This window comes from Oryctolagus cuniculus, chromosome 17 (genome assembly GCF_051225735.1).
Source record: "Oryctolagus cuniculus isolate XC-2025 breed Fujian yellow rabbit chromosome 17, ASM5122573v1, whole genome shotgun sequence".
Classification (NCBI taxonomy): Eukaryota; Metazoa; Chordata; class Mammalia; order Lagomorpha; family Leporidae; genus Oryctolagus; species Oryctolagus cuniculus.
This window is the reverse complement of record NC_142883.1, coordinates 70,211,754-70,227,052: the sequence shown is the minus strand read 5'-3', so window position 1 is coordinate 70,227,052 and position 15,299 is coordinate 70,211,754. Positions and strand designations below refer to the sequence as shown.

Below are 15,299 nucleotides of genomic sequence, written 5' to 3'. Positions count from 1 at the left end.
CTACGGAATCCCAGGAGAACCCAGGGGAACCTGCACAGCCCTCTGAGCAGGCTGAACCATCTCAATTCCTGCTGGAGGGCCAGACTCAAAATCCAGAGACTCAGGAGCCCATCCAATCCTCCTCCGCACAGCAAGAAGGACAAGCTCCGCCTCCACAGGCCGTTGAACCAGATGAACCTTCTTCACCCCAGCAAGAGGGCCCAGGTGCAGACCTGCAGCAGCCCAAGGAAGAAGCATCTCCGTTGCAGCAGGAGGCCCCCGCTCAGAATCCATTTGCTACTGCAGTAGTAGGTCAGGCATCAGTGTATCACAGTCTTAACACTCCATCCTCACCTCAGATTGTAGCTCGCCAAGCAAACTTCCCCAGTGTCACACTGAAACCTGCAGACACGGAGCTGACAGAAGCCTCAGGGGCAGGTGAGGAAGTTCAGTCTACTCCAAGCACGGAGCAGGCTCCAGCTCAGCCTCTGGGGCATCCTGAGGGAGTGGGACTCCCCTCAGCCCAACAAGAGGCCCCAGAGCAGATACCAGAATTCCCTGGGAAGGTGGAATCTTGGACTCAAGAGGGTCTAGCTCAGACCTCAGATCTCCCTGAGGAGACTGGACCTTTCTCTACCCAAAACGATGCCACAGCTCAGCCCTCAGAGTATGCTGAGGAAGTCAGCCCATCTGTAGCCCAGCAGGGGGCCCCAGCTCAGCCTTCCGGCCTGCCTGTGAACACTGAATATTCCTCCAGCAATCAGGAGCAGCCTGCTCAGCCTTCTGAGTCTCCAGAGATCGAACCTTCTAGAAGCCAACTGGAAGCCCCGGAGAAGCCTTCGGCACTCCCTGTGGAAGTCAAATCTCCAGTACAGCAAGATCCCCGAGCTCAAGCGCTAGAATCTCCTAAAGAGACTATCATAGCTCAGACTCCACAGATTCAGAAGGGGATGGACTGGTCTCCAGATCAGAATCAAGTTCACCGTTATAACCTGCCCAATGTTACCATCAAGCCTGCAGATGTGGCGCTGACCATAACTCCGGAGCCTACCATGGAGCGGGACTCTTCTCCAGTGCAGCAGGAGGGCTCTGCTCAGACTCCGGGCCCTTCTGTGGAGACAGAACCCTATATTAGTGATCAGGAGCAGCCCACTCAGTATGTTGAGTCTTCTGTAGAGAACAAACCCTCTCCAGCCCAGCAGGAGACCCCATATCAAACTCTGGGCCCTTCCCTGGAGACAGAAGCTTCTCCAGCCCAGCAGGAACCCCCAGAGCCGACTCCGGTCCCTTCTGCAGAGACGGAACCTTCCCCATTCCAGCAGGCACCCAGAGCTCACACTGCACGCCCTTCCGTGGAGGCAGAACCTTCTCCCCGTGAACAGGAGCAGATAGCTCAGTATGCGGAGGCTCTGGTGGAGACTCAGCCTCCTCCAGGCCCTCCCGTGGAGACAGAGCCTTCTCTCAGAGAACAGCAGCAGATTGCTCAGTACGCGGAGGCCCTGGTGGAGACTCAAGCTCCTCCAGGCCAGCTGGAGGCCCTAGCTCTGACTCCAGTCCCTCCTATGGAGACCGAACCTTATATCAGTGAGCAGGAGCAACCAAGGCGGCCCTCTGAGTCTTCTGAGGAGGTTGAATCTTCTGGAAAGAAGACAGAAGTCCCAGCCCAGCCTCCAAGTCATCACACAGTGACCATTTTACCTCCTGGTCACCATCAAGTTCAGCAGTACGACTTGCCCAATGTGACTACTAAACCTCCAGACCTGCAGCTGACCCTAACACCAAAACCTGAAGCAGAAGTGGAAACATTTCCAGTCAGCCATGAGGTCACAACAACACAGGCCTCAGTCGCAGCTCTGCCTCCAACGCCTCTTGAAGAGGTCGAACCACTGCCAATTCAATCTCCAGAAGTCACGCAGGATGAGAAACCCTCTACGACCCAGCAGGAGGAAACAGCTGAAATTTTACAGACCCCCGTGGAGGCTGTACCTTCTCCAATCCATCAGGAAGCCCAAGCCCACGCCTCAGTGTTCCCTACGGAGCCTGAGCCTTTGAAAGACCAGGAGGCAGACACAGCTCAGCAGCCAAAGCCCCCGGAAGAGGATGAGCACTCCCCACTTCCAGGGGTCCCAGCTCAGCCTGAAGAACTGAAGGAACCTTCACCAAGCCAGCAGGGGATTTCCGTTCCACCTCTAGAGCGCCCCGTGAGTGCTTACCAATTACCACTCCAACAGGGAAACACAAACCAGCCTTCAGATATCTTCCCAGAGATGAGTGATGCTATCCCAATGAATATGACATTTTCACCTCATATTCCAGAAGAAATACTCAGAACTCAGCATTTAAGGATGTCTAAAACCCAACCAAAACATGTGGATATTGACCTTACCAGAACCCTAAAGCCCACTCCAGAGGTTTATCCTTACCCCAGTCAGCAGGAAGGACCTGCCCAGCCTACAGTTCCCACCAAGCAAGTTGAATTTTCTCCAACCCAGCTTGGGCCTCCTCTTGCCAAGCCTCCGGCACTGCCTGAAAAGATGGAACTTTCTCGAGCTGAGCCTCTAGAGCCCCTCAAGGAGGCAAAACAAGATCCAGTGCAAAATATAGCCCCAGCCGAGGCACAAGACTTCCCTAACACTCAATCGTCTGCAACCCAGCAGGAGCTTCAAACTCAGCAACCAAACCTGACCAAAGTCACAGGTCAACCTTTGGATGTGGAACTCACCATAACTACACAACCTGGAATGGAAGGCGGACTTTCTCCAATCATGCAGGAGGCCCCAGTTCAGCTTCCAGGGCCATCTAAGGGGGGTATAGCTCAATCCCCAGGATATCAGGGGATGACAGTTCCAACACCAGCTCAGGATCAAGCTCAGTTTCCAAAATCACCCCGCATCACATTTCAACCTTTTGATCTGGCACTTACAATAACTCCACAGCCCATTACAGAGGCTGAACTTGCCACAAATGTGCAGGAGACTCCACCTAAAGAATCTGTAGCTCAGCCACCAGTGCATCATGAGGGTCAAAATCAACCTCCACTATCACCCAGTGTCACAAATCAACCTTTAGACCTGGCACTTACCATTACTACAGAACCTACTACAGAGGCTGAGCATCCTACAGACCTGAGCAAGACTACAGCTCCATCTCCAAACCTGACTCCAGTCACAACTCAACATCTGGACCTGGGACTCACCATAACTCCAGAAACCAGCAGTATGGTGACTGAACCCTCTACAGACATGCAGGAGACCTCCAGTCAACCTCCCACGGAGGGTGTAACCCAATCTCCAATACATCAAGAGGTGACAGTTCCAACACTGGGTCATAATCAAGCTCAATATCCAACATTGCCTCACATCACAGTTCAGCCTTTGGACACAGTGCTTACCATAAATGCAAAGCGTACCAGGAAGGCTGAACATTCTACAGCCCTGAAGAAGACTAAAGTACCTCCCGTGCTCCATGAGGAGGTATTTTCACAACCAGACCAGGTTCAGGCTCAGCATCCAACCCTGACAGAAGTCACAGTTCAACCTTTTGATGTAGAACTTACCCTAACTCCAGAATCCATTGTGGAGGGTGAACCACTCCCAACCATGCAGGAGACTTCAGGGCAGCCTCCAGGGCCACATAATGAAGTGGTCTATCAACCTCCAGTTTATTATGAGATGGTAGTTCCAAAACCAAGTCAAGATCAAACTCCTCATCCAATGTCACTCAGTGCCACAGCTGAACCTTCGAAGTTAGAGTCAACCATAACTCAGGTACCCACTACACAGGATGAACATTCTACAGCCTTCAAGTCTATATCTCCTCCTCCTTATCCAATGTACCCTGAGGTGACATTTTCACCTCCAGTCCAGATTCAGACTCAGCATACAAACCTGCCTCAAGTCACAGTCAAGCCTCTGGACCTGGAAATTACCCAAACTCCACAACGTACTACAGAGGCTACACCTTCTACTACCATGCAAATGACCCTAACTCAGTCTACAGAGCCACTAAAGGAGCTCGTAACTCAGTCCCCAGGGTACAATGAGATGACAGTTCCAACAGCAGGTCAGCATCAAGCTCAGCACCCAACATTATCCAGTGTCATAGCTCAGCCTTCCAAGATGGAGCTAACCATAACTCTGGTACCCACTGCAAAAGCTGACCATTCTCCATCCCTGAAGAAGACTACAGATCTACATCCAGGCCAGGTTCAGACTCAGCACTCAACCCTAACTGAAGTCACAGATCAACCCCTGAATGCGGCTGCCACCATAAATGTCTGTGAGCTCTGCACCTGCAAAGATGAGACACTTTTGTGCACTGGCCTCAGCCCAGTGCAGAAGCTTCACAGAGTTCCTGTACCAGAGCCCAACAGCTACAACGGCACCTTCAGCATATTGTAAGAATCTCCCTTCCTCATGGTTCCCTACAGCCTGCCTGTCTCAGCAGCTTTTCCCCAAGATCTTCTGAGCCCTCCTCAAGTCCCCACCTTATGTTGACTCTCTCTGTGTGTGTTTTTTTTTTCTGGACAGGCAGAATTAGACAGTGAGAGAGAGAGAGACAGAGAGAAAGGTCTTCCTTTTTCCATTGGTTCACCCCCAAGTGGCCACTTTGCTTGTGAGCTTTCTTATCCTCCTTCTCTTCTTAGACTTGTGTCCCTTCTACAGTCTCATGTGATTGCCCTTATTCCTTTTCCTGATTCTTTATTCATTGACATTCACCATACTATTACCTCATTGCTTTACTCCCATTCTTAAACACAGCCCTCATCCCGACTTATTAGAGATGATACAACAGGTTTAAGGATAGATTCTGGAGCCAGGTTGCCTGGCTTTGAACACAGGTCTCCCAGGGATTAGCTTTGTGACTTTGGACAAGTTATTTAGCTTGGATTCAATATCCTCATCTGTAAAGCTGGCTTAAAGAATGGTGCGATGGATTGTAACAGAAAATAAAAATGCGTGACTCCACAGTCTTTCCCTGGATGACAGCGAGAATGGTGGTGGTCTATAAGGCAGAAGCACAGCAGTCAGAAAGAAGAGCCCGTTAGTGGGAGATGTGTTCAGTGTTAGGCACTTTTTATTGATGAGCATAAAGTAACCCGAGAGGACATATCCACCAGGAAGGTGAGCATACAGGTATCTGTTTTATTGCTGCTCCTGCTTCCAGGAAAATGTGTACCTAAAACACACATGTTCATTGTTGCTGAGGAGTGAGGACAGAGTTAAAGGTAAGCACTCACAGCAATTCAAAGTTGAAGCTAAATATAAGTCATTTAACAGCTTCTTGTAAACAAGTATCGATTATGAGTACCTTCCCCCTTTTTAAAAAGTGCATAGAATGTAGGATAAAATGTGAAAGTATGAACCCCCACACACCCTCATCATCCCCTGGTCCTCACTCTATCACCTGTAACTCAGGCTGTGTGTCTTTCCTTCCAACCTCCTCTCACTTTTTTTCCTATGGAGGTAATGCTTGGCTCCTGGCTCAGTGATCGGCACTTTTACCCTATGCTGTATTCCAAAAGGCTTTCCACATCAGCACCTTAGTCCCTCTGATTTTAAATTGTCTGTATCCATTCAGTACTTGGAAAGATTTCAGCAGAGGGCGCTTGGCCAAAGCACTGGTATTACCTGCACAGGTTTTCATTATTCTTATTGGTGACAATACATTTTGCCCATTTTTTCTTGAATAATTTATCCTTTTCTCACTGATTTGTAGAAGTCAGTGTAGACACCTGAGTTATTTTGGTGAAAATACTTAATATTCAAAGTGATTGACTGTCTTTACTGTCAAAGAGACTGGACAGAGATGAAGTTAAGCTTCTGAGAGGATGCTTCATTGTTTATGTCAGTGGCCCCTCATTATTTATTGAGTGAGCAAACTGGGAAGCAGAGAGCTACGGAACATAAAAGCACTGGTATTTATTAGAAAGCTGATAATATTTCTGTATTTCAATACTCCCCCATGAGGGTGCCATGATTTTTTTCCTCGTTCTGTTCATTCTTTTCCAACCCATTCAAGGATGTGAACTGTGTTCCTTTACAGAAATTTCCAAGGAAACTCGATTTCTTTCATTGATGAAAATGTATGGAAAGCATACCGCTGGCCTGAGACACTGTGAGTACACGCTCCCAAACATGAATACACAAAACTAACTGCATTGTAAGAGCTTTCTTGTTCTACTATTTTGAAGTCAGTATGTCAGAAAAAGTATTCCCCTCTCCATGTCACAATCAACATCTGTTGATTATAATTCTATGGTTGTTTTAACAAGGCACAGAATTTGAAATAAGAAACTACTTCTATTTATTTGCATTTTATCAGTAATACCATTACATTCTTAGTAGATAAAAAGTGATAGGGATAGTGAAGACCTTCATTATGTCCTAACTCCCTACCTATGAGGTAATAATTACTGCTCTGAGTTTGGCATATATCCTTCCAAAAAATTACCTACAAACATATTTACATAGAGCATAATAGCTGTGTTGTGTGGTTTCTTTCTTTTTTTAACCTAAATAGTAACATCCTGCAACTTGGTTCTTTCACTTCATGGTTTCTCCTGGATTTCTTTCCCTCCTAGTACTCAGTCAGTTACCCTATTCATTTAACTCCTGCATGATATTCTATAGTATGGATGGCCATTTCACAGTTTACTTAATAATCCCTCTATTGATGGATTTTCAATTATGTCCACTTATGTATTGCGGCAAGGAAAATCCTTGTGCACACTTGTGAACATGGACAAGCATTTTGCAAAATAGAAGTCTAGAAAGAAAATGGGGCAGCTAGCACTGTGACACAGCGGAAAAGCCTCCGCCAGCCATGCCAGCATCCCATATGGGCGCTGGTTTGAGTCCTGGCTGCTCCACTTCTGATCCAGATCTCTGATATGGCCTGGGAAAGCAGTGGAAGATGGTCCAAGTGCTTGGGCCCCTGCACCCATGTGGGAGACCTTGAAGAAGCTCCTGGCTCCTGGCTTCGGATCAGCACAGCTCTGGCCATTGTGGCCAACTGGGGAGTGAGCCAGTGGATTGAAGACCCCTCTCTCTCTCTCTGCCTCTCTCTCTCTCTCTGCCTCTCCTTCTCTCTGTGTGTAACTTGACTTTCAAATAAATAAATAAATCTCAAAAAAAAGAATGAAAATGGATGAAGACTACGGAAATAGGAAATTTTAATTGCCCTCAGAAAAGCTGTGCACACTTACTTACACTCCAGCTAACAGAATATAAGAACATTCATTTCCCTTCATCCTTTTTAAAAAGATGTATTTGTTTACTTGAACTATGGGAGTGGGGGGAGGGGGAGATAGAGCGAGAGCAAATGAGAGAGTGAGAGAAAGACAGAATCTTCCATCCACTGCTTTATTCCCCAAATGCCCAAAACAGCCATGGCTGGGCCAGGCCAAAGCTAAGATCTAATACTTGATTCTGGGTCTCCCACAGGGATGACGAGGAATCAAGCACTTGGGCCATCATCTGCTGCCTCCTAGGTGCACTAGCAGGCATCTGGCTCAGAAGCAGAGGGCCCAAGACTTTAACCAGGCTCTCCAATATGGAATTTACGCTTCTCAAGTGACGGCTTAGCCTGCTATGCCCCAACACTGACTCTTCCCTTCACCTTTTCACCTCGGGATGCTCTTTGTCTTTTTGCTAATTGTGACTGGCAAATAAAAGGGTTCCCAGCTGAATCTGGATTTCTCTGATTACTCATAAATTTAAATGTCTTTATATACTTATTGAACATCTATGTTTCGTTGAGGTTTTGTCCACTGTCCATTTGTTGAATTATCTTTTCCTTACTGATTTTTGAAAGGAATCAGTTTAGACTCCCAATTTTGGGGGAAAATACTTAACATTCAAAGTAATTAACTAAAAATAAAAATCTATCATGTCACCTAGGCCAGTGAACTAGAAATTTTGAAGTGCTGAGTGTAACATAATAAAAAAAAGGAATTAATTGACATTTTTCACGACAGTTTGCGTGTTATATCACTGGGACAACTTGTACAGACATCATAAATTATTTCTGAATACAAACAAGACATATAACAGACAAAGGAGAAGGGTTATGATCACTTTAAGATAAATTTTCCCAGGGCCTGTGCAGTGCTGCAGTAGTGCAGTGGGCTAAGCTGCTACTTGCGGCGCCGGTATCCTGTACGGGCACCAGTTCTAGTCCCAGCTGCTCCACTTTAAATCCAACTCTCTGCTATGGCCTGAGAATGCAGTAGAGGATGGCCCAAGCACTTAGGTCTGTGCACCCATGTAGGAGACCCCAAAGAGGCTCATGGATCCTGGCTCCTGGCTTCCAATTGGCCCAGCTACAGCCATTGCAGCCATTTGGGGAGTGAACCAGTGGAGAGAAGACCTTTCTGTCTCTCCTTCTCTCCATCTGTAATTATAACTCTGAAACAAATAAATAAAATCTTTTTTAAAAAAGATAAAAGTTTCCCCTTAGCCTACTATCTCATTTCTGATGGGAAAATGCTAGAATCAGGCAGTTGTGACTTTTAATTTATGATGTTTCTTAAATACAATACACACAGTTTGTATTTATTTTGGTTATGCTTCGTTTAAAGATGTCCCAAACTTGTAAGAAAAATCAAAGTCAGGGCTGGCACTGTGGCATAGCAGGTAAAGCCACCACCCACAGTGCCAGCATCCCATATGGGTGCCGGTTCAAGTCTCAGCTGCTCCACTTCCAATCCAGCTCTTTGCTATGGCCTGGGAAAGCAGTGGAAGATGGCCCAAGTCCTTGGGCCCCTGCACCCACATGGGAAGACCTGGAGGAAGCTCCTGGCTCCTCATTAGCACAGCTCCAGCCTTTGTAGCCAATTGGGGAGGGAACCAGCGGATGGAAGACCTTCCTCTCCCCTCTACCTTCTCCCCTCTCCTTCTCTCTGTGTGTAACTCTGACTTTCAAATAAATAAATAAATCTTTGGAAAAAGGAAAAATCAGAGTCATCTGACACAAAAGTAAATAACACTAGTTTCCTCTGAAGAGTGAAGACGGGAGTTGGAAAGGCTAAGGGATAAAGGGAAGGGGAAGAAAATTTAATTTTTCTTATTTGAGAGGCAAAGGCAGCATGCTATCATACACTGTTCACTCCCCAGATGCCTGTAGTGGTGAGACTGGGTCAGTCAAACTCAGGAACCTCAAACTCAGTCTTGTTCTCCTACATAGATGGCAGGGATTTAAATACTCAGCCATCATTACTGCCTCCCTGGTCAACCTTAACTTGTAGCCCCGGCATACCTCAAACATGGGGCTTCGGTAGTAGGGCTTGGGGAAAAAAACAGAAGGAAATGGCAGTTCTGCCAATCTTGGTGCCTCCCAGTGTTAGGTTCTAACAGGGACATTGTGACCTACAGAGCAGACATTACATTTATGATTTGGTGGGAAGGACGGATAGGTGTATAGAGATGGACAAAAAAGGGAGAGTGGGAAAAATGGTTTAAATTAAAATACAACAGACATTGCCACCCTAGAAGTAAATTAGAATCTGGGTATTTAAACAGCACCATTACCAAAGTTTCCTCTACATACAGACTTAGTCCTATGAAGCAAACAGCTGCAGTTGTCATTTTGATTCAGAAGTACCTCTTTCATTTTCCAGAATCCTCAGTGAAAATGACTTGACTGAATTACATAAGGACTCATTTGAAGGCCTGCTATCCCTCCAACACTTGTAAGTCAGTTAATCATACTTATTTATGATTTTAGTTACATTATCTAGGAAACAAATATGGGTCCCAGCTGGATAATCTCTAAGGTTTCTTCTGGAAGTCTACACTGTAGGGTCTCATATCTCTAACATGGAATACCTATTATGTGCTTTGTGGTTTTTTTTTTTTTTTGACAGGCAGAATGGACAGTGAGAGAGTGAGAGAGAGAGAGACAGAGAGCAAGGTCTTCCTTTGCCATTGTTTCACCCTCCAATGGCCGCCGCGGCCAGCGTGCTGCAGCCGGCGCACTACACTGATCCGATGGCAGGAGCCAGGTGCTTCTCCTGGTTTCCCATGGGGTGCAGGGCTCAAGTACCTGGGCCATCCTCCACTGCACTCCCTGGCAACAGCAGAGAGCTGGCCTGGAAGAGGGGCAACCAGGACAGAATCCGGCGCCCAGGCCGGGACTAGAACCCGGTGTGCCGGCGCCGCAAGGCGGAGGATTAGCCTAGTGAGCCACGGATTATATTTGTATTTAATTTACAAGCAATGGATGAAATTGGATCCAAGGTCTGTCTTCATACAGGTCCTAAGTTAAGAATGAGTTTTATATTTATAAAGGACTGTATAGAGAAACAAAGAAACAAGAAAATGCAACAGAGACAATATGTGGCCCACCAAGTCTCAAACATTTATCATCTGGCCTTTACAAACAAGGTTTGAACAAGTTGGTTTAATACAACAAAGGGAAGAAAACATAAACCAACAACATTAATTTGAATGCTGTCAACTGAAAGTTGTTAGATGATCTAATCTTGAATAAGTTAACCTTTTAATGATTTCTTTTTTTTATCTTTTATTTAATGAATATAAATTTCCAAAGTACGACTCATGGGTTACAATGGCTTCCCCCCCATACCGTCCCTCCCACCCACAACCCTCCCCTTTCCCACTCCCTCTCCCCTTCCATTCACATCAAGATTCATTTTCAATTATCTTAATATACAGAAGATCAGCTTAGTATACCTTAAGTAAGGATTTCAACAGTTTGCTCCCACACAGAAACATAAAGTGAAAAATAATAGATGATTTTTTTAAATGATGATGAAATCAGATCAGACCTATTGTCATGTTTAATCCCAGTGAGAGTCAAGTTGGGAATTGATAATTTTTTTTTTTTTTACAGAAGATCAGTTTAGTGTACATTAAGTAAAGATTTCAATCGTTTGCACCCCCATAGAAACACAAAGTGAAATATACTGTTTGAGTACTCGTTATAGCATTAAGCCTCAGTGTACAGCACATTAAGGACAGAGATCCTACATGAGGAGTAAGTACACAGTGACTCCTGTTGTTGACTTTACAAATTGACACTCCTGTTTATGGCATCAGTAATCTCCCTATGCACCAGTCATGAGTTTCCAAGGCTATGGAAGCCCCTTGAGTTCTCCGACTCTTATCTTGTTTAGACACGGTCATAGTCAAAGTGGAGGTTCTCTCCTCCCTTCAGAGAAAGGCACCTCCCTCTTTGAAGACCTGTTCTTTCCACTGGGATCTCACTCACAGAGATCTTTTTGCCAGAGTGTCTTGGCTTTCCATGCCTGAAATACTCTCATGGGCTTTTCAGCCAGATCCGAGTGCCTTTAGGGCTGATTCTGAGGCCAGAGTGCTATTTAGGACATCCACCATTCTATGAGTCTGCTGAGTATCTCACTTCCCATGTTGGATCACTCTCCCCTTTATTTATTCTATCGGTTAGTGTTAGCAGATACTAGACTTGTTTATGTGCTCCCTTTGACTCTTAGTCCTTTCATTATGATCAATTGTGAACTGAAATTGATCACTTGGACTAGTGAGATGGCATTGGCACATGCCACCTTGATGGGATTGAATTGGAATCCCCTGGTATGTTTCCAACTCTACCAATTGGGGCAAGTCAGCCCGAGCATGCCCCAAATTATACATCTCTTCCCTCTCTTATTTCAATTAAGGAACTATTATACCCATGTTGGAAATAGATAATTAAAACAATGGCTACATAATATTGGGAAGTGCACATCATTAATCCTTATTAGGCTAATTACTGGGCCTCTTCAGCAAATAGATTCTTGTCTCAAAAGTACAAGGCTTAAGGAACATAGCAGCATGTGATACTCACAACACTCCTTTGAATGATGATCAGAACTTCTAGGCCATACGGGGACAACCACATCTGCATGGTTCCTCTTGAGCACCTTTCCCATCTGGGCTCCGGAACCTTGCACACATGGTTTGGAGAAAAACAAATGAGACTACTGCTGGTAGAATAGGCCCTTCATTGTTTCTGCTGGAAAATCCTTTGTAGCCTAATTAGTTTATGCTAGCATATGTATTCACTTCATTTTCAAAATGCCAATCAATTGTTTAAAGCTGAAAGAGAAAGCCAAACACTTTGCCTAGTACTGGAGACACATAAATGAGTAAGACAGGATCCCACCTTCCCAAGAGCTCACAATCTTGCAGGGGAAACAAATACACAAGCTCAAACCAATACCCAACAAGCACTATGTAGCTGACAGAGTGCTGCAGAGGGACCAGGGAATAATAAAACCACACTGCTTTTTAAAAATTCACTTTTCCTTCTTCTACCTACTCAACCATTCCTTCATTTAATAAACACCTGAGTCATTTCCATGAGTCAGTTTTAAACATAGTGGGCAATGTAGGTGAGCAAGGCCAAATCCATGCTTTCAAGAAGTTTATGCTCTGGGGAAATGGAAGGCACAAGTAACGATATCAAAAGAAATGGATATAGAGTCCAGACGAGGGAGAAGACTTTGGGCTGGGTCAGGGACGATGGAACCAGGGAGCAATGCCAGTTGAACAGGACTTCCAAGGGGGCAGTGGGCATCATCAGACGTCTTGGAGAGAATATCGTGGGAGAAAGGGAAAACATGGAAGCTTCTGAGGCACAGAGATGCAGGGAAAGCTGGAGGGTGAAGCCAGGTCTTCCAGGCCTTTGAATGCTGAGCAAGAGTCACCACGGGGAACCATGCTGTCACAGCAGTGCTCTAAAACAGACTTGAGCTTGCACCACAGTTACCTGGGGCTCTGAACCCTACCCCCACAGTAACTGCCTGAGTCGGTCTAGAACAGGGCTGAGAATCTGCCTCTTCTGTAAGCACCTAGTGATGTTGGCCTCGGAGAGTCACTTAGGGCAAGTCCCACTGGTGACTGTGGGTGGGACAGGTGAGAGAAGGAGATTCTAGAGATGGAGCCACCAACAGATGAGCTGCAGGTGAAAAGTGAGGGTCAAATTGTAATAAGTGGACGTAAGAGAGTCCTCTACCACCAAGAGTGTTTTCGAGTGGGAATCCAGTGTCGTGCTGTTTTCTGACGGTTCTATCATGGCTTTCATGGACTATCAAGCAACAAGCAACAAATAAATTTCCTTTAGTATGACAGAAAGTGTAATTCTGAATCAGTTCAAAATAATGAATTAATTAGAGAACCAATTTCATTTCAAATGATTCAAAAGGGCATCTTTTTTTCTGGTATTGAATGAAGTTAGAAAACTAGGACTAAACCAGGAAAGATGTGAAAATGTGAGTATTCTTTGGAATATTAGACATTAAAAATGGAGATGACAGCTTTGCTCCTTGTTTCAAATGGATGAAGACTATGAAAGTTCATCTAATCAATTCTGCACTCAGGAAAGTTTACCACCACAATCTATCAAGATTTATAGTTGTGTATGTCATTGATGAAGGTTCTAACAGTGAGACTATTAGGACAGGTTGTAAGAAGGGGTAGTATCTCCAGAGAGTCAAATACAAGTCCAAAGCTTTACAGTTTAGGTAAAAACTGCATATCCAACATTATCAAATGCAAATTTTATTATCCCCACTGACTATATAGGTAATAGCTAACCAAGGCAATGTTTTCCTTTTCCTAGAGATTTATCCTGCAATAAAATAGAGTTTATCGAAAGACGTGCATTTGAGTCACTCCCTTTTTTGCAGTCTATGTAAGTTACAATTTCATCACATTTGGAATTTTAATAAATCTTCACTGTTCACCTTGAAATAGGGTTAAGATTCTACTTTACATTTGTAGTAGAAGGTTGCTAAAATTCTGTAACAGGTCCTTTTCCTCTCTAGCAAAAATACTATCAGGTACAAAGGTCAGAGTGAATCCCACAGAGCAGGGCTTCTCAGCCAACATGATTTTGCATTCAGGTAACAGCTTGCAGCCCTGCACGTGCTGCTGACACTGCGTGAGCTAAGCCCAGCCTGCTGTTAAGCCACTTACTATGTACAGGACAAACCTCCACAAGAAAAGCATTATCGAGTCCAAAATGTCAATAGCATTCAAGTTGTGAAACTCTGTTCCAGAGAAGTAAAGATCACACAGTACAAGTATGTCATGTAATATGAAAATAATATGATGAAATTTAATGTAAATGTGCAAGTATAATTCAGAAACCAAATCTTCCAGTACCAGTAAATTCTTTAGTGTGTAGATAAAATGTGGAAGTATTGTTTCATCTATAAAAATTAGAATCACTCCTGAAAGAAGAGTATTCTGAAAATATTTCTTTTTTCTTCTTCATTCTCTTTCACTCGTGTCTTTTTTTGTAGAAATCTTGGTTGCAATTTACTGACAGAACTGAGCTTTGGAACATTTCAGGCGTGGCATGGAATGCAGTTTTTGCACAATGTGTAAGTGCAATAGATGATGAATACATATTTAAAAACAATTTGTGTATAAAAATTGTATATAGTTATGCTTATCTGGGTATTAAGCCCTGTATATAAACTCTGCAAAGGAGGTCTTCATTTCCATTTTTTTTCCAAAAATCTAACACAAAGTACTCTGGGAGAAAAAGGTTCTGGTGCTTTCTCAGGGTTACCTGCTTTTAAATCCTAATGCAAAAATAATTCCTGGGACCCAGCCAAAGGGCACATCTCTCCCCATCACCCACCCAGATCATAAGCTTTTTCCAAAATGTATTTAGCTCTCAATTTATAAATTATCTGTGGATACTAATAACTTTTGAAATAGGAAGAAGTGGCATATATGTTAAACTGTAGTGTTAAAAAAATAAGAAAATACACTGCTCTAGCCTAATCCCACATATTTTGTCCTGACTAAACTGCAACAGAAAGTGAGTTTTATTCACTTTCAACTCAACAATTCTGTGATGTTCAATGGCCCAAGGGAATTTTAGATTCAAGATACAGATTCTCCACTAAACCTGATGTTGAAAGACTATCCACCTGTTCTGTAGTTCAGAATCCCAGTCATAACCATTCTGGTTATGAGGGAAGGTTTTAGGATGTGTGGAGGATGGACCAACAGTGCCTGCAGATCTTGGGGAAGAACACTGAGAGTCTGTTTTTCCTATATCCATACACTGGGGAGCTGGTTCCTGGAGCCCCAACACCAAGTGGCTTTGGTAGCATCAGTAAAAATGGCCTCAACATATATCATTCCATTAGATTCCCTCCTAAGGGGCCGAGTTCCAGTACAGTTTTCTGTAGACAACACAGGGAGAAAATCTGTGGAATCACAGTGGATGAAAAGTAATGAATTCATTTAAGAACATTCACTGAGTGCCAGGCCCACCGAGTGCCAGGTGCTCTATTAAGTGCTGGGGGTACAAACTGGAAC

The 15,299-nt window shown here is 44.5% G+C and overlaps 1 protein-coding gene across 1 annotated transcript in view; it reads left to right on the top strand.

Moving 5' to 3' along the window:
- The first annotated feature begins 4,972 nt into the window (after nt 1-4,972).
- Nucleotides 4,973-15,299, top strand: part of LOC149121360 (leucine-rich repeat-containing protein 37A2-like) — a 35,588-nt gene continuing 25,261 nt past the window's right edge. Inside the window, exons 1-4 of the mRNA XM_089317034.1 lie at nt 4,973-5,021; nt 9,547-9,670; nt 13,582-13,653; nt 14,267-14,347. Of these exons, the coding sequence (XP_089173160.1) occupies nt 4,973-5,021; nt 9,547-9,670; nt 13,582-13,653; nt 14,267-14,347 (326 nt within the window). The remainder of the gene's footprint in view (nt 5,022-9,546; nt 9,671-13,581; nt 13,654-14,266; nt 14,348-15,299) is intronic.